This window comes from Vitis riparia, chromosome 3, assembly GCF_004353265.1.
Source record: "Vitis riparia cultivar Riparia Gloire de Montpellier isolate 1030 chromosome 3, EGFV_Vit.rip_1.0, whole genome shotgun sequence".
NCBI lineage: Eukaryota > Viridiplantae > Streptophyta > Magnoliopsida > Vitales > Vitaceae > Vitis > Vitis riparia.
Genome location: NC_048433.1, coordinates 11,550,842 through 11,569,069, shown reverse-complemented (window position 1 = coordinate 11,569,069; position 18,228 = coordinate 11,550,842). Strand labels below are relative to the sequence as shown.

The window sequence follows — 18,228 nt, the reverse complement described above, 5'->3', positions numbered from 1 at the left end:
AGACGAATACCTAAAAAAACTCATTTCATTGTCATTTCTAATTAAATATAACTTCACCATATGATAATGAAAATAATTAAAGTCTAAAAATAATTTCTTTGTATAAATTTAATTTTAATATAGCATATGACACTTCAAAATTAACTTAAGTTAGTTAAGTGATTAAGTTTTTATTTAATAGTATAATTTCATAAACTATTTTTGTTTTACTATGATTTATCTTAAAAGTAATTATAAATATTTATTTAAAAAAAATTAATATCGAAGCTTTAATCATTCAATGCTTTATCTTAAATTCAAGGTTTTAGACTCCAACCAATCCGTGACACACATGCGGAATCTCCATATCTAAGTTTAACCTGTGAAGCCTTAATGCATATGAAAGAGAAGTGTTCCAAGGCAATAGACCATGAAACTCTTTTTAACACAACCGTGATCACAAGCAAAAACCCATAGAATAACACTAGTGATATGTCGATGAAAGATGAGGATTGGCATATTATTGATGGGCTCACACACTACTTAGATATAAAAGCTAAAAAAAGTTGGGAATTATCGGTTTATTGTGATTTCTGAGAAGTGGGCATTGCCAAGGAAACTCCACTCCCACTTGCCAATCCCTTCCATTGTTGAGTCACTGTTTTGATCTGGGTGTAAAACTGAACTCCAGCCTTGCCTGCAAATTCACATTACATCTTTTATTTCATAACAAAGATTTTACCTTACCCACTAGCCCCTATTTATTGCTAAATTTACCATACAAAGAGGTGAAGAGAGGCGCAAACTAACCATAGAAATTGAGATCCCCAGCAAAAGACGCCTTGGATCCAGTAAACGAGAAAAATGGAAGTGGAACTGGTATTGGGACATTGATGCCAACCTGAGTTTGAATTCGCTTAAAGTTAGTAAACAATATACAAGTTCTACTCCAAGCAGAGATGATCCTAACCATGGACAATAAAACCATTGGTCATGCAATTCCAAGAAAAGTTCAGCAAAGCACCACAAGAAATACATAATTTTATTTGTTTGTTAAATCTATCTTATGTTCGAGAAATCATTATGATACGAGCTTTCAAATTTCAATATGAGGTGGTCACCAAAAAGTGAGCCTTGATGACACAAAATCACCATGTTCCAACTAAACCTCATCTGTTGCATGCAAAAAGCAGGCTGAGTAATGAAAATGGTTGGTTTACCTGCCCAGCCTCAATCTCTGTCTGAAATTTCCTAGCATCTACACCAGATGATGTAAATATAGAAGCTCCATTGCCATATCTGTAACAGAGAAGTAACTTGAATGTAAAATTGTATGGCACTTGGATAATAATATTTAAGAGCGAAATATGTTGAGAACATACTTATTTCTGTTAACTATGTTTATGGCCTCATCTAAGCTGTCCGCCTGAATTGGAAAAGGTGAAGGAAGACATATATGTTAATATACTAAATAATACAAAGATGCAAGAGAAACAGGAATTGAAACAATCCAAACCTGAATGCAAAGAAGAACCGGGCCAAATATCTCCTCCTGCACAAACCAAGGTAGAATTCATGAAGATCATTCTAAGGTCTTAATGGGCAAGCCTATTCTTTTATTACCAATCATAGATTGTCAAGATCAACTCCACTAATATACATGGAATTAGAATAACAGATAAGATACCTTGTAACACTCCATATCGGCCGTGACATCAGATAAGATGGTGGGACCAATAAAGTTGCCATGCTCATATCCTGGAACCTATTCATCATTCATGAAAAAATAAAAAAAAATAAAAAAATAACAATAAACAAAAGAACAAAACTAAAATAGAATATGTATTGGTATTGTTTTATCACTAATTGTGATCAATTGAAGTTGTTCAAGGATCTGTACACTTGGCAATTCAGCCATTGGCATTACAGAATTAAATTAGTATTTATTCTGGCCATGTTGTTGCCATATATGAGATCGGTACAGATTTGCATCACATGCTTGATTTAAAATTCACAGCTTCCTTTTCTTTGCAAGGAAAAACAAGATCATTTTCACTACTTTCCCAGAATAATACTCTCTAAGATGTTCAAAAATGTACTTCAGCCCACTATGCGACATTGTAACTTCTTGATGATTTTGCACATAATTGAAAACCATTATTCATAGATGACTTCCACCAGATAGGATGCATGTTTCTGGCCACCCACAATCTGAGGGGCTAGAAGGAAACAGACCAACCAATACTATGTTAAACTACTACTTGTTCCAAATCATCAATACATAAATAGATACAGCAGGCTAACAAACCTAAGCAAACATAATTTAGAAGACAACTTTAGTTGTCGATAGAAACAAAGAACAAATTTAGAAGTGGAATGTTATTTCTATCTCTAGATATTTATAAACCATTAGAAGTTGGTGTTCTTGACTTTCTTCAAACAAATGTCTCAATTCTCTGAAGATCCCACTAACACTGTGTGGAAGAAAGGTTTCAAGTGTCATTCTAATGTAAACTGCTCTCCTGAAGAGAATTTGAAACTGCTAAAGAAAATTTTCTATTCCCAGAAGAACCCATCACTTGTTCTCATCACCTAAAATTTGTAACTTTAATGTTAATTTCACAATATGCATCTAGTAAAGCTTTGCAATTTATTATTAACAATAAAAAAAGATGAATTTATTGACATAAAGAAATACCAATACAAAACATAACCAAAGCAGCCTAACATTAAAATAAATAAATAAATAAATTATGCAGAAACTGCAACAAGTAAAAAGAGCAAAACATTAAACAAATGAAAAGTACCACAATGTTCCTCCCATCGAGCACCAGTCTGGCACCACTGTCAACACCATTTTGAATCAATTTGCATATCCGTTCCTTTGCCTGTGGATGCAGGAAGAATATCAAATGAACATAAACTAATAATAATAATAATAATAATAATAATAAAGGGCACAGGTAGCAAGAGAGTCACGCTTGCTGATATAAACTGATCAGAAAAATATTGCAAACACACCCAAAAATCATAATTGCATTATTTTCTGTAAAGAGGTAGTGTAGATATAAACTGATCAACAAAATACTGCATACACACCCAAAAATCATAATTGCATTATTTTCTCTCAAAAAAAATGAACCATGCACATGCCTCTTTGCTGATCACTGGCCCAAGATCTGCATCAGGTTCCGTTCCAGAATTTACTTTCAGTGTTTTGGCACGCTCCAGTAGCTTATCTTCCCTGAAAAAGTTTGTAAATAGGTTCCATGTTATACTAAAATATCCCTTGACATTGAATTCTATTTTAAAGAAGCACAATTATTTTATTTTTCATATTTTACATGGACATCGAGATTATGTTTCCAACATGTCTAATCTTGAGTAAATACTCAACAAGCATATCCAAAAAGGAAGAAAAAAGACAATTCATCATGCACAAAAAATTTTCCATCATTAATCCATTTTTTTTTTCATGAAGATGATTATGAAATAACTAAAGTATCCATGTCTAATGAATTATGATACACTTCTTTTGCATGCTTTAAATCTCTTCTAAGGAGTCATATTTAAATGTGTAGCACTAAGAATGCATAAACCAAAAGGCTCAAATGTACTCTGGCAGTCAGTTAGGCACCTAGGCACCCACAAAGTCCGTTATCTAAGACTGCATAAGCATTAACTGTAGCAGCATCTAGGAAAAATGATTAAATGGAGAAAAATGACAATTTATTATCCATATGTCAGGAAAAATGTGATGTTCCAGCTTGACAACAAATGAAGTACTTCTGCGCAGACACGAAACAAATGCCAGCACTTATTCAAGGTGAAGGAAGCTAGAAGAAGAATAAGAAGAAGAAGAAGAAGAAGAAGCATAATACCATGATTTTGAGTCTCCAACGAAGACTACTGTGCTCAGTGCCATACACCTTTGTCCAGCAGCACCAAAACCAGCAGCAACTAGAGCATTCAAAGTAGCATCCAAGCTAGCATCAGGCAAGACGATGGCATGATTTTTGGCTCCCATATTGGACTGTAGACATTTACACATTACTTCAACTTTAGCAATTTCAACTACTTCATGGGTTTTTAAAGAGCAACAATAATGATCTTAGGAGAAATGCAGGTTTGTTACTAAGTAGATGAACTGCATTTACCTGAACACGTTTTCCTTTGGCTGATGCTCTTGAATATATGTGCATGCCAGCCTATTTTTTTATCCAAAAAGGAAAAAATGAAAAGAAAATAAACAAGAAGAAAAGCAAGAATCAACTGATATACATATAATAATGGTGAAGAAGGTCAACCAATTATACTGCACCAGATATTGAAGTTATTTGTGGGGGAAAAACACATTATTCTTCAAAAACCACAAGCAAAAAGAAAGTTTCCCTAACCATAAGATGCATAAACAGAAAACAAAGAAACATTCAACTGTGGAATGAATAATAAATAGAAAGTTCACATGCAATGATGTTCTAGAGGCATAGAACAGAAACATTGGTGATAGGGATCAGAAAATTTAAGATTGTTTTTTAATTTTTTTTTATTGATAAGTAGGGATCAGAAAATTAAAGATGAACAAAGAAGAAGAGAAACCTGGGCCCCAAAGTAATGAAAACATGGAGAAGAAAAAGCAAACATACAACAGACAATGCCATACTAAATGGCAGAGAAGGTCAACCAACTATGCTCCACTAGACATAGTTATGTTCTAACTAAAGATGCACAGGAGAAGAAGAGTTCAAACAACCCTCAGCTTTAGTTAGTGGGAAGATTGTAAAAGGGGCTCTGTCCAAGACCCTAATTAGGCTATTTTTCATATTACTGGAGAATCACACTCACCATGTTAGTTTCAGTTTGTGAAAATAATCTTACCACAAGATTTGAATTGTCAAACCCAAAGATTTTGAATGCATACAACATTATTACTTGCTGCTATGACCTTGCAAATCAGCAATCATCACTGAATACAAAAGCCTTATATAGGAAATGAGCATTGCCACAAACTGAACACGGGAAAAAAGTTTACCGTATTTGAACCAACAAATGATACAGCTCGGATATCTTCATCATCACAAATAGCATTGACAATGTTCTGCCGCAAGCCAAAGTACAAAGTTAAAAGGTTTGTTAGATATATGGCCATCACCGATATCAAAACTCTAAAAGAAAATGTGAAGAGACAGGCTACTGTAAACAAGGCATAAGTTGTAGACATTCAACAAGGATAACATTCAATAATTAAAAAAAAAAAATTAATTGTTGAGTGAATAGTTGCTGAAGTCAGAGCATACACGGGTGCCGTGAACAATATTTAATACACCATCAGGCAAACCAGCCTCCATTGCTAACTCGGCAAGCATTAAAGAAGCCCCTGAAGGAACACAGCAACACTCACTTTTAACTAAAGTCACAGTAAATGAAACGTCTTATGAATACTGATTCAACATAAACAATATGGAAATAAAAGGTAGAAAATCTTGGCCATCAACCTATAGCATCATACATGCAGCAAGGGAAGATGGCAAGAAATCACATGCAAGCGAACTTTCAAGGGTAGAAAAGAATAGAAGTGGACAGTTTCAATTAAACCTTGCACATGATGGTTATAGGAAACATAGCCATTTGATATCATGCATGTGGTATTACAAGAAAGATATGCCAATGATCATTTTGCAAACATGAGAATTAGACATCCCTCTAGGTTCCCTGAGAGAGAAAGTAATATCCCTGGTAGAGTTAACTCAATGGTTCACAATTAAGCACAGTGACCTAAATTAAAGAAGACATACCACATAAGTCAAAACCCATCTAAGAACTATTCTATTACTATCAGTGGATATCCCATAACAAATTGAGGTTGTAGAATTAACACTCACCCACTTAAAAAGCATAGCAATGCATTTATACATGGACCAAAAGCTAAAACAGTGATTATTTCTCCTTTGTAAGTAAGTGCTAACTATAGCAATTTCCACATGAAACTCTTTACACCTATGAGTTTCTGACACACATGCAGTCAGCCAAAGCAGAGCTCAGACCACTTGGATACACCCTTTTTTCTCCCTCACCCAGTTGAAGTCATGCTTTCAATGACCAAAGGCCTAGACTTTCAAAAAAACTCAAGATCACCCTTCAACTTGTTTGATTGCTGTGGAATTTGGGATGAGGAGGTGCATGGAGACTAGTCAACAGTAGTTGCAGACTTATCAACAAACCCCACAGGCACATAACCTAGAAGAAGGATGGAAACAAGCATTCCCCCTTGCTGATTATCTTGTGTCTCCTCAAATCTTCTGCAGACTAGTTACTACTGTATCATACATACCACATATCATATCAATATATTCTTTTCTAAGACTCGTCAGACTATTACAGGCTCATCAGCATTGCACCCTTACATTTTTGCATTGTTTGTGGATGAACTCACCGTGCATTATAAAAATGATATCTAGTGATGACTGTTTTTGGCTACAGACATAATTTTAGTTAATGAAAGATGAAACTAAAGGAGGGATAAATTGTCAAATAGAATAGGAGTTAATTTCAAATTAGAATTAGGAGAAGAATCTAAAAGTTTTTAAGTAAATCACTAAAACAAAATATATGGCACGTAATTTTTTTCAAAAACTAGTAGAAATCAGGATAAGATGAAAACAAACAGCCAAAAGAGACCTAGAAGCAGCCATCTTTATAGCTTGGACCGATTACCCATGATTTTCCATAGTACCAGAGCAGATAATAAACAAAGAATGGCATCTAGAGTAGTTTAGAGATCATAAATTATCACTATCAATTTAAAGGAAAGGTTCTAAAGAATGTTACAAAGATAATTTATTCTTACAGTTCAGAATGATATCAAGGTAAGAAATAGATTTTTAAAAATAAATTTTTTTTAAAAATAATAATTGTAGCCAAACTTAGGATGTTAAGATGGATGAGTGTCACTGAAAGGGAAGATAGAATAAGGAATAATGTGTTCAGAAAATGGTAGAGGTGGCACCAATTCAGGACACAATGAGAGAAAGTTGTTTAAGATGGTTCAACAACATAGAGTGAAGACCTACAATTGAGCTAGTATAATGAAGTGACTTGATCCAAGTTGAAGGTGACAAAAGGACATGATATAGATTTTAAAAAAGGAAATGCACAGAGGCTGGGAAAAGGATAAAGATTATTATTGATGTAAGACAACCATAGGATGGTTGCCTACAATCAAATAGGTGGGCAAGGGTTTTTTATCTTTAGGGTTTAAGGGGAGGAACAAGGATAAAGTTTATGGCAGCAGAAAAAAATAAAAATAAAAATATAGAGAAAAAGGATGAGAAGATAAAGGGAGAAAAACCTTTAAGTCTCACTAAAGCCTTCTAGGAGTCTCAGTTATAGGGTACAAGAAAATCAATGGAATCTCATCATTGAGAATTGTAAGTATGCAAGAAAACATAATATATTAACTATCAATACTTTTTCTTTTTACTTATCAAAATAAATAATAAATCAATACTTTGGTTTAAATCAATTACCCTTATTTATAGCCTTCTTTAAAAAATTCCGATTCTACTAGGATTCTAATAACCTATTATGACTCTAATTTGAATTCTTCAATAACCTAATTAGCTCCTCTTAATTTGACTCCAACAAATGCTAATCTTAATTTAAATCCAATTAATACTAATCCTACTTAAAGTTCGTTTATTTCTTTCCTTCTCTTTTTTGAGTAGATTTTAGAGATACATCAATTATTAAAGCAGGATAAATAAATAAATCTTGCAGCTAACCTCAAGTAGGTAGGATTGAGACTTAATCAAGAGGAGTTATAAGGTGACCACCAAATACAAGAACTCTCGAGATTTTGTTATTTGTCATCCTGAGGATCCTTGTAACACATACTAATAAAATGATAGAGGCTAAAAGGCTTCACTTAAGCAGAAACTCCCAGACTGCTATGAATAAGAACACAATATTCTTTAGAAATCCAATTTAGACATCTAAGCTCCTTCCAAAATGTTGAATATAATGTATTTATAGTATATAACCTTTCCTTGTTAATATAGGATACATGTATGGTAGTTAGGACTCCTAGCCTTGTATATATATATATTTCTCAATTGTAAGTAGATCATTTTTACATTAATGAGAATTAAGGTCTTTCTTCTTTCTCTCTCTCTCAACATGGTATCAGAGCCAAGGAAGAAAACCTAATTCTTTCTTGTTTCCCGTGTCATCAACTCCGGGAAACCTTCCGGTGACCGTGTTTCATTCCGGTCACCTTCCCCATCTTCCAATACTTTCCGGTCATTCGGATCGTCGACAGAAACTACTCACCGCCGGCGAACTTTTCCGGCGAATTTTCCGGCGAGATTTTCCGGCGACTTTTCCGGCGACGTATTTTTCCGACACCGACTATACCAGAAGGAGCGCCTGGAGGAGATCTACAACTTTTGTGAAGGCACCGGCACCAAAATCCCATCCACGCGCCGTCCACGCGCAAATTTCCGGCCGGCGACTGAATCTCACGCGCCGGCGCGTGAGGGCGCGTGAGGCCTTTTCCGGCGACGCGCCTCCTCCTCCAGCTTCGCCTGACGCCGACCAGCCTCCCTACCTCCCTGGTTCTCCCATCCGAGCCCTGCACATACCTCTTTTGGGGATTTTTGTCTCCGTCGGCCCTCCAAACAGCCTTTCCGGCGAAGCTCTGACTACTTTTTCTCCACTCCAATCCCTGCACGTGCCTTGGGAAGTGTTCTTCTACCTTTCTGGTGGTACCACGCCGCGATCTGAGGCCGTCTCCCTTTTTCGGTGGTGCCACGCCGCAATCTGAAGCCGTATTAGGGCTCTCTTCGATCCAAACATACTTCATTCTTCAGATAAGTAGATATGACTACTAAAAATTCCATTTTTTCCGCTGTTATATCTGGATCTCCTATGATTACTTCGGAGAAATTGGTTGGCAGTGACAATTATCTTTCCTGGTCTGCGTCTGTTGAACTTTGGTTTATGGGTCAAGGATATGAGGATCACTTGATTACACAGGAGGCAGATATCCCTGAGGTTGACCGCGTACAGTGGAGGAAGATAGATGCACAGTTATGTAGTGTATTATGGCAATCGGTTGATCCCAAGATTCTTCTTCATCTTCGGGCCTACAAAACTTGTTTTAAATTTTGGACTCAGGCCAAAGGATTATATACGAATGATATCCAGCGTCTTTATAAGGTGGCTTCTGCAATTGTCCATCTCAGCCAACAGGACTTGGATCTATCTACTTATATTGGCCAGATTGCCTCTCTTAAGGAGGAGTTCTTGACTGTGATGCCTCTTACTCCTGATGTTGGGGCTCAACAAACACAGCTTGACAAGTTCTTCATGGTTCTTACTCTTATTGGCCTCCGTCCGGATCTTGAGCCTGTCCGCGATCAGATTCTTGGTAGTTCATCAGTTCCGTCCTTGGATGATGTGTTTGCTCGCCTCCTCCGTATCTCCTCCACTCAGACTTTGCCATTTGATAGCACTTCAGATTCTTCTGTGTTAGTTTCTCAAACTAACTCTCGAGGAGGCCGTAGTGGTACCCGGGGTAGAGGTCAACGTCCTCATTGCACCTATTGCAATAAACTTGGCCACACTCGCGATCGTTGCTATCAGTTACATGGACGACCTCCTCGCACTGCCCATGTGGCCCAGTCCTCTGATTCTCCGCTGCCTCAAGCTCCGAGCTCTTCCGCATCTCAGGCTTCTGTTGCCTCTGTTGCCCAGCCTGGTAATGCCTCTGCCTGCCTTACCCACACATCTTCTCTTGGACCCTGGATTCTAGATTCTGGAGCTTCTGATCACTTATCTGGTAATAAGGATCTTTTCTCCTCTATTACTACTACCTCTGCTTTACCTAATGTTACCTTAGCTAATGGTTCTCAAACTGTGGCTAAAGGTATTGGTTTGGCCCTTCCTCTGCCTTCTCTACCTCTCACTTCTGTCCTTTATACTCCTGAATGTCCTTTTAATCTTATTTCCATCAGCAAAATCACTCGTACTCTTAATTGCTCTATTACCTTTTCTGATAAATTTGTGACCTTGCAGGACCGGAGTACGGGGAAGACGATTGGCATAGGACGTGAGTCTCAAGGCCTCTATCACCTCACCTCGGATTCATCTCCTGCAGTTTGCATTTCCACTGATGCTCCTCTCCTCATTCACAATCGTCTGGGCCACCCTAGTCTCTCCAAGTTCCAGAAGATGGTCCCTCGTTTTTCCACTTTATCGTCGCTTCCGTGTGAGTCATGTCAGCTTGGGAAACATACTCGTGTCTCGTTCCCAAAGCGTTTGAATAATCGGGCAAAGTCTCCTTTTGAGCTTGTCCACACTGATGTTTGGGGTCCTTGTCGGACTGCGTCTACTTTAGGATTTCAGTATTTTGTCACTTTCATTGATGATTATTCTCGATGTACTTGGTTATTTTTAATGAAAAATCGAGCTGAGTTATTCTCTATTTTCCAGAAATTTTATGCTGAAATCCAAACCCAGTTCAATGTTTCTATTCGTGTGTTACGCAGTGACAATGCCAGGGAATATTTTTCAGCCCCATTTACTTCGTTTATGTCTCATCATGGGATTCTTCATCAGTCTTCTTGTGCTCATACTCCTCAACAAAATGGGGTAGCTGAACGCAAGAATCGACATCTTGTTGAGACAGCTCGTACTCTCCTCCTCCATAGCAATGTTCCTTTTCGTTTTTGGGGGGACGCTGTTCTTACCGCTTGTTATTTGATTAATCGTATGCCCTCCTCTGTCTTACATGATCAGATTCCTCACTCCCTTCTCTTCCCTGACCAACCACTTTATTTCCTTCCTCCTCGTGTCTTTGGTTGTACTTGCTTTGTTCATATTCTCACTCCTGGACAGGACAAGCTTTCCGCCAAAGCCATGAAGTGTCTCTTCTTGGGATACTCTAGACTTCAGAAGGGTTATCGTTGTTATTCCCTTGAGACTCATCGATACTTTATCTCCGCTGATGTCACCTTCTTTGAGGACTCACCATTCTTTTCCACCACTTCTGAGTCTCTTCCTGTTTCTGAAGTCTTGCCTATTCCCATTGTCTCCCCACCTGATGCTATGCCTCCTCGGCCACTTCAGGTTTATCATCGTCGCCCTCGTGTCGTTGCTCCTCTCCCTTTTGCTGAGGCACCTGCTGACTCACTTCCTATCCCTTCGGCTTCACCTACCCCGGCTCTGCCTTCTCTTAATGACTTACCCATTGCTGTTCGGAAAGGTACTCGCTCTACTCGTAATCCTCATCCTATTTACAATTTTTTGAGTTATCATCGATTATCTTCACCCTATTCTGCTTTTGTTTCTGCTATATCCTCTGTTTCTCTTCCAAAGAGCACCCATGAAGCTCTTTCCCATCCAGGCTGGCGACAGGCAATGGTGGATGAAATGGCTGCTCTGCACTCTAATGGCACTTGGGATCTTGTTGTTTTACCCTCGGGTAAATCTACCGTTGGTTGTCGTTGGGTTTACGCAGTTAAGGTTGGTCCTGATGGTCAGGTTGATCGCCTTAAGGCCCGCTTAGTTGCTAAAGGCTATACTCAGGTTTATGGTTCTGATTATGGTGACACATTCTCTCCGGTTGCCAAGATTGCTTCTGTTCGTCTGCTTCTCTCCATGGCTGCCATGTGTTCTTGGCCTCTTTATCAATTGGATATTAAAAATGCCTTCCTTCATGGTGATCTTGCCGAGGAAGTTTATATGGAGCAACCTCCTGGTTTTGTTGCTCAGGGGGAGTCTGGTTTAGTATGCAGGTTACGCCGTTCTCTATATGGCTTGAAACAATCTCCTCGAGCATGGTTTAGCCGTTTTAGTTCTGTTGTTCAAGAGTTTGGCATGCTTCGCAGTACAGCAGACCATTCAGTTTTCTATCATCATAACTCTTTGGGGAAGTGTATTTATCTGGTTGTTTATGTGGACGACATCGTCATTACAGGCAGTGATCAGGATGGTATTCAGAAACTAAAGCAACACCTTTTTACCCACTTTCAGACCAAAGACTTGGGGAAACTCAAGTATTTCTTGGGAATTGAGATAGCTCAATCCAGTTCTGCTGTGGTCCTTTCCCAAAGGAAGTATGCTTTAGACATCCTGGAAGAAACTGGTATGTTAGACTGTAAACCGGTAGACACACCTATGGATCCGAATGTCAAACTTGTACCAGGACAGGGGGAGCCTTTAGGAGACCCCGGGAGATATCGACGGCTCGTAGGTAAATTGAACTATCTCACCATTACTCGTCCAGACATTTCTTTTCCTGTGAGTGTTGTTAGTCAATTCCTACAGTCACCATGTGATAGCCATTGGGATGCTGTAATCCGCATTCTTCGATATATCAAAAGTACACCAGGCCAAGGTGTGTTGTACGAGAACAGAGGTCATACTCAGGTTGTTGGTTACACAGATGCAGATTGGGCTGGCTCACCCACAGATAGACGTTCCACTTCAGGGTACTGTGTTTTTATTGGAGGTAATCTAATATCTTGGAAGAGTAAGAAACAAGATGTAGTGGCCAGATCTAGCGCTGAAGCCGAGTATCGAGCTATGGCTTTGGCAACATGCGAACTCATATGGTTGAGACATCTTCTTCTAGAGTTGAGATTTGGAAAGGATGAACAGATGAAACTCATATGTGATAACCAGGCCGCATTACATATTGCATCCAATCCAGTCTTTCATGAAAGGACCAAACATATTGAAGTTGACTGTCATTTCATTAGAGAGAAGATCGCATCAGGATGTGTTGCTACAAGTTTTGTTAATTCAAATGATCAACTAGCTGACATCTTCACTAAATCTCTCAGAGGTCCTAGGATTAAATATATTTGTAACAAGCTTGGTGCATATGACGTATATGCTCCAGCTTGAGGGGGAGTGTTGAATATAATGTATTTATAGTATATAACCTTTCCTTGTTAATATAGGATACATGTATGGTAGTTAGGACTCCTAGCCTTGTATATATATATATTTCTCAATTGTAAGTAGATCATTTTTACATTAATGAGAATTAAGGTCTTTCTTCTTTCTCTCTCTCTCAACACAAAACAAGCCAAAAGAAACCATGCTTGTCATTCTTTTTCCCCAAAACAAATAAATATATGCATTGTTGGAAAGAACATATCTGTTTTTCATTAGCAATGACTTTAAGTTATGCCTAAGCTGTACATGTCTGCATCAGTAAAAAGCCAATCAAATAGAAGTTCTTAAAGATACCAAAGTAAAGGGTCCAAATGCCTCGTACACAAAAAGTGAATTCATCAATAGTGCTCATTGACATCCAACAATTCTCATTCTCTCATGCACCAAGGCATGCACTGATATTTTAAAAGCCATCCATATGAGGATTAATGGACAAACTATCAGGGTTTCATTGACACGTTTCATCAATGACCCAAATAAAATAAATAAATCCTTTTTTGCTTCTTTGAGTTCCATGCATCACAACTCAGGAGGAAAGATAATGTTCTATTTCTCTTTTTTCGTTGTTCCTCTGATAAGATATTTCCCAAGGAGTCTATCCATTATAGTACTAAGAAGTTAAAAGTAACCTGGATCTTTCTCTGATGGCTTTAAGACAAAGGTATTACCACATGTAACTGCAATTGGGAACATCTGCAGAAAATTATAAAAAAATTAGAACTTCTCTTTTCATTTTCCCTGGTTTGGGCAATGAAAACCTTGTCATGTACCACAAACACCCACTGTGCTTATATGCAGATAAAAAGAATCACAGATTCAAATAAATAAATAGCAAAATAGAAATTACTATTGACAAATTCTGCTCCATCTAGGATATCATTAAATTCTGTACTCATTGCATCTGTAGTATTTTCCCACACTAATGAAAAAACAAAACAAAAACCATTCCTATCTAAGCAAGCTTACTCCTAGTTCTTCACTAAGAAGTCAAGACATTTACTATTGCTTTTAAGGGTTCAACATGTTTGATTCTTTACATGTTCTAACAAACAAGTTTATCACACCAAATATTTTCTTTATTTGCAAATTGAAAGGACAGTCAATTAAACATACTATAATATGTACTCCCTACTCAGTTCTTTTTCTTTGAGACAGGGATTAGTTGGGTTGTTTCTCAAATTTCTGTTGGTTGTTGGAACCAAATTACAATACCATCCAGCCATAAGGTGTTCTAGTTCTGCGCCTGTTTAGCCAGTACATCTACCCTTTTTGATGAAAGAAATAAGAGAAATAATAAAAGGTCTAATGCTAAAGAGTCTAATGGTTTTTATTTGAGACATCAGGCATAACCCAGTTGATATGGACTTCCTTCACCTAGTTACACATCCTATTATCCATTCCTTGGCTCTTTGTACTTGTGACAAGAGAAGCTTTATGTGCATAGTTGTCATTTCAGTAAGTCCTAGGTGGATCCATAATGAAGGGCTTCTAAGGGCCATGCATACAATAACCTCTTTGCCTCCCCAGTAAGTGCAAGCTCTTCAATTTTCAGTTTGTCTTTAAGGAAGTAATATCCAGTGGCTTCTATCTTCCATTGGTGAAAGGCATTTCTACAAATATGATTATAGTGCTGGAACACTTACATACCACAGTACTCACAATTCAAGGATTCCGCTGCAGTTACTCTTCACAGGTTTCAGACTATAGTAGCTTTGCACAACCATGATTCTCAATAAGGAAATTTTTACTTGTTACAATATGTATAGTGCGAAATAAAGTTAACTAAGGGCTATGATCAGCTTTAGTATCACTTTAGGATTTTAAAGTTTTATAAAGCTACAAGAACATTATAAATTATGAGGGCAGACTTCATTCTTTGGTTATAAGACTAGCAACAAACTATTAATGTCTTGTCTACAAAACTTCTGGTTATACACAGATTAGTGTCTTGCAAACAGTTTCACCTTTCTTTTACCTTAAGAAACTTAGGCTTCATCAATATCAAGCATGTTTCATCATCTCATGCTCATAAACTGCATACGGCATTAAAAGTCTTAAGGACACTCATACAGTAGTGGAGTTAGCAACTTGATTAGGTTTTTTACCCTTCTCCATAAATTGTGCATTTCATAGTAGCATGGACTCTCTCTATTTGGTTATGCCTCATTCCAGAACCTCAGTTTGTAAGGTTCAAGGCTCTCTTCAGACAGCATTGCATGTCTATTTCCAAGGACAAAAATTTGAAAATATCCATGAAATATGGGTAACAAAAGGATATAAGACAAATAAAAGGAAAGAAATGCCAGTAGACAGAAAAAATAGCAAAAATGAAAGGAGAAAAATAAATAAAAAATGGATAACTGCATGTTTACCCATAACGGAATCATTGCTGGAAAGTTGAAAGGGCAGATCCCAGCACAAACACCAAGTGGCTCTCTAATGCTGTAAGTATCAATTCCACTAGACACATTTGGAACGAAGTCCCCCATTTGTAGAGTAGCCATTCCACATGCATGTTCCACCACCTCTACAACAGAAAACCCAACCATTGAAAAGGATTCATTTTCCACTCTAAAAATGTTCTTAAATGAAAAATGAGTACAGAAATGCTAACCTAGCCCACGGAACACATCACCCTGTGCATCCTTCAACGTTTTTCCCTGTTCGGTAGTAATATTCATGGCAAGCTTATCCTGAAATAATATTATAGTGATTTTCCCATTAATTACAAAAAATTATAAGTTGATAAAATTATGTAACTGAGATTCCAAGGTTCAACATGCTTACAATGTCTCTCCGAATAAGTTGTTGGAGCTTGAACATGATGCGCTGACGGGTTGTAACTGGTGTGTTTCGCCATGCTGGAAAAGCTTGTTTCGCTGCAGATACTGCAGCCTTGAACTCTTCATTGCTAGTTAAAGGAATTTGTGAAACAACTTGTTGTGTTGCCTGTAACACAGCTATTGTTTATTAACAATTCAATGAAAAGAGAGAGAGAGAGAGGATCAAAACTTTTCTATGGCATTTCATGCACTTACAGGATTTATAACATCAATGAATTCACTTGATTGCGAATCCACGAAACTACCTCCAATGAGATTGGGAACCCTCTGATACAATTCAATCAATGAGAAATTCAGCCATTGTAACTTTAACCAAACCCAGCAAATAGAGATACGAAAATGATGAATAAGGAAATCAAATTCAAGCAGCATAAGCTCTACATTAAGCTTGTTTGCTGAGAGAGAGCAATAAAGAAGGGTTATTTGATTAAAAGGGTCATTAAAAAGCTAAATTTGGAAATTTAACCATCCATTTCCTTTTTGCATCTTTTTTACAAAAATGCCCTCTCACTTTTTTTCTTGTAAAAATAACATTTTCTTTCAAAAACTACATGCAAACAGTGAAAGGCCCATAAAAAACATGAAAGAGGTTAGATTTACAAATTTAAGGATTATTTCATTCCCTTTAATCAATTTATTCATAAAGAAAATACTAAATCTTAAATCTTTTAACTTCTTATTACTTAGCTTAGTTGAAGTGAATTTTGATTCTTTAGAGACCCCAAACAACCAAAAACACAATATTGGAAATCTTATTTTCTTGTCTCTCCCTCTTTTTTATCAACAATTAAAAAGAAAGTAAAGTATAGATTATCAGCATTTTTCCCTTGCACCTTTTTATTTCCAGAGAAAATAATCCATCTACCGTTTTCCCTGAAAAATTTTCCCAGAGTGGAAAATTAAACCATTAAAACATTTCTCCTTCCCGCTCCTAACATCTACCAATCCAATCAAGCACCGCCTAATGAATGACCGGATTTAATGGGAATCGTATGGCGAAGGAATCGGAAAAAAGTCTCGAAACAAACGGAACTTTATGCAATCCAAAATTGTAAGCAGCACACAGAAATCAAATCTATTTTCTTGAGAAAGCATCCATAGGAACTATTTTCCTCCCAAACAAACAGAACGTTTTCAATATTAAACCTTACCGGTGGGTTACGTTGCTTCGAAGATGGCTCAGTCGCAGTAGAGAAACGAGAATTTCCCAAAGCGAAGAGCTCAGGCCTCAAAGATTTGAAATTTCTCACTGTAAAAGCACAAACAAACAGTACCAATAAACAAGAATCCAATTGATAATCTCTATCCTCTGTTTGGTTGCCGAGAAACCTCAGGAAAAAGGGAAAAAAAAAAAAACTTGAAGAAGACAATTGGGTTGGATCAGTTGATGTAAGATTCTAAGTTGTACATCAATTTTTTTCCCATTTCTGGGCAACCAAACGGACTTGAAGAGTAAAAATTTAGAGACCTCGTTGAAGCGAAAACCGTAACATGGCTGCTGACTTTGATCAGCCGCGCAGAACCTCTTGAGACTGTCAACTCTCACCGGCTGTGTCTATATGATATAAGCAGCCATGTGGATCGACACAGTCATGGGCTGTCGTTTCTTCCTAATTTTCCTTTAAATAATAAAAACGCAGGCCATGACTGCTTTTCATAAAATAAAAATTCTCCCTTTTTTAACTCTTTATTATTGCGTTTTTTTTTATTTATTTGTTTTAATTAAATTTTCTAACCTTCTCAACTTTTGTCTTCAAAAACCATAAGCCCATATTTAGAGGCAATAAAAATGGGAACTAAATATTAAAAATTGTGCCATCCTTCAAATTATTTCTAAAAATTTGATAACATTAAATAAAATATCAAAAAAATAATTTCTCTAATTTATCAAAATTATTTTTAAAATAAATATATTTATAAAAAAATTTATTATATAAGATTGATGCAAATTCCTATGAAATAATTCTCTCTTAACGTTAAGGCTATATTTGATTGGTGCTATGAGATAGAATAAGAGAGAGGACACTAGATTAGTGATGAATAAATAGAATTTCATCACTCCTTTCATTTTATATTCAATCAAATATAAAATAGAATAAGTGATGCAATATATTATTTACCCTCATTTTTATATTTATTCTACATCATATGTTAGCTCTATATATATATATATATATATATATATATATATATATATTTCATTTATCATAAATTTATTTTTAATCAATTTTTTATTTTTTTTAATATTATTTATTTTGCAAGATAAAAATGTTTATTATAAAATTAAATTTGTGGTTAAAAAAAAAGAATAACTAAAAAAATATATTATAAAATAATATTAATATTATATACATATATATTATTTTATATATTAAACAACATGATATAAAAATTATTTATAAAATTTAAATATTTTACTCATAAATATTGTTAAACGACAGAA

At 36.5% G+C, this 18,228-nt stretch overlaps 1 protein-coding gene across 1 annotated transcript; it reads right to left on the bottom strand.

Annotated features, from left to right (window-relative positions):
* Positions 1–349: 349 nt before the first annotated feature.
* Positions 350–17,362, bottom strand: LOC117911388 (methylmalonate-semialdehyde dehydrogenase [acylating], mitochondrial-like). Its single transcript, XM_034825745.1, has 19 exons — positions 17,254–17,362; positions 16,937–17,034; positions 15,981–16,052; positions 15,730–15,891; positions 15,557–15,635; positions 15,315–15,469; positions 13,572–13,635; positions 5,277–5,356; positions 5,012–5,077; positions 4,137–4,187; positions 3,861–4,012; positions 3,133–3,223; positions 2,787–2,867; positions 1,667–1,744; positions 1,496–1,531; positions 1,362–1,405; positions 1,200–1,278; positions 790–880; positions 350–676 (listed from the first exon to the last, which is right to left on the bottom strand). The coding sequence occupies exons 1-19, from the start codon at positions 17,276–17,278 to the stop codon at positions 561–563; spliced, it is 1,620 nt and encodes a 539-aa protein (XP_034681636.1). The 5' UTR covers positions 17,279–17,362; the 3' UTR covers positions 350–560.
* Positions 17,363–18,228: the final 866 nt, after the last annotated feature.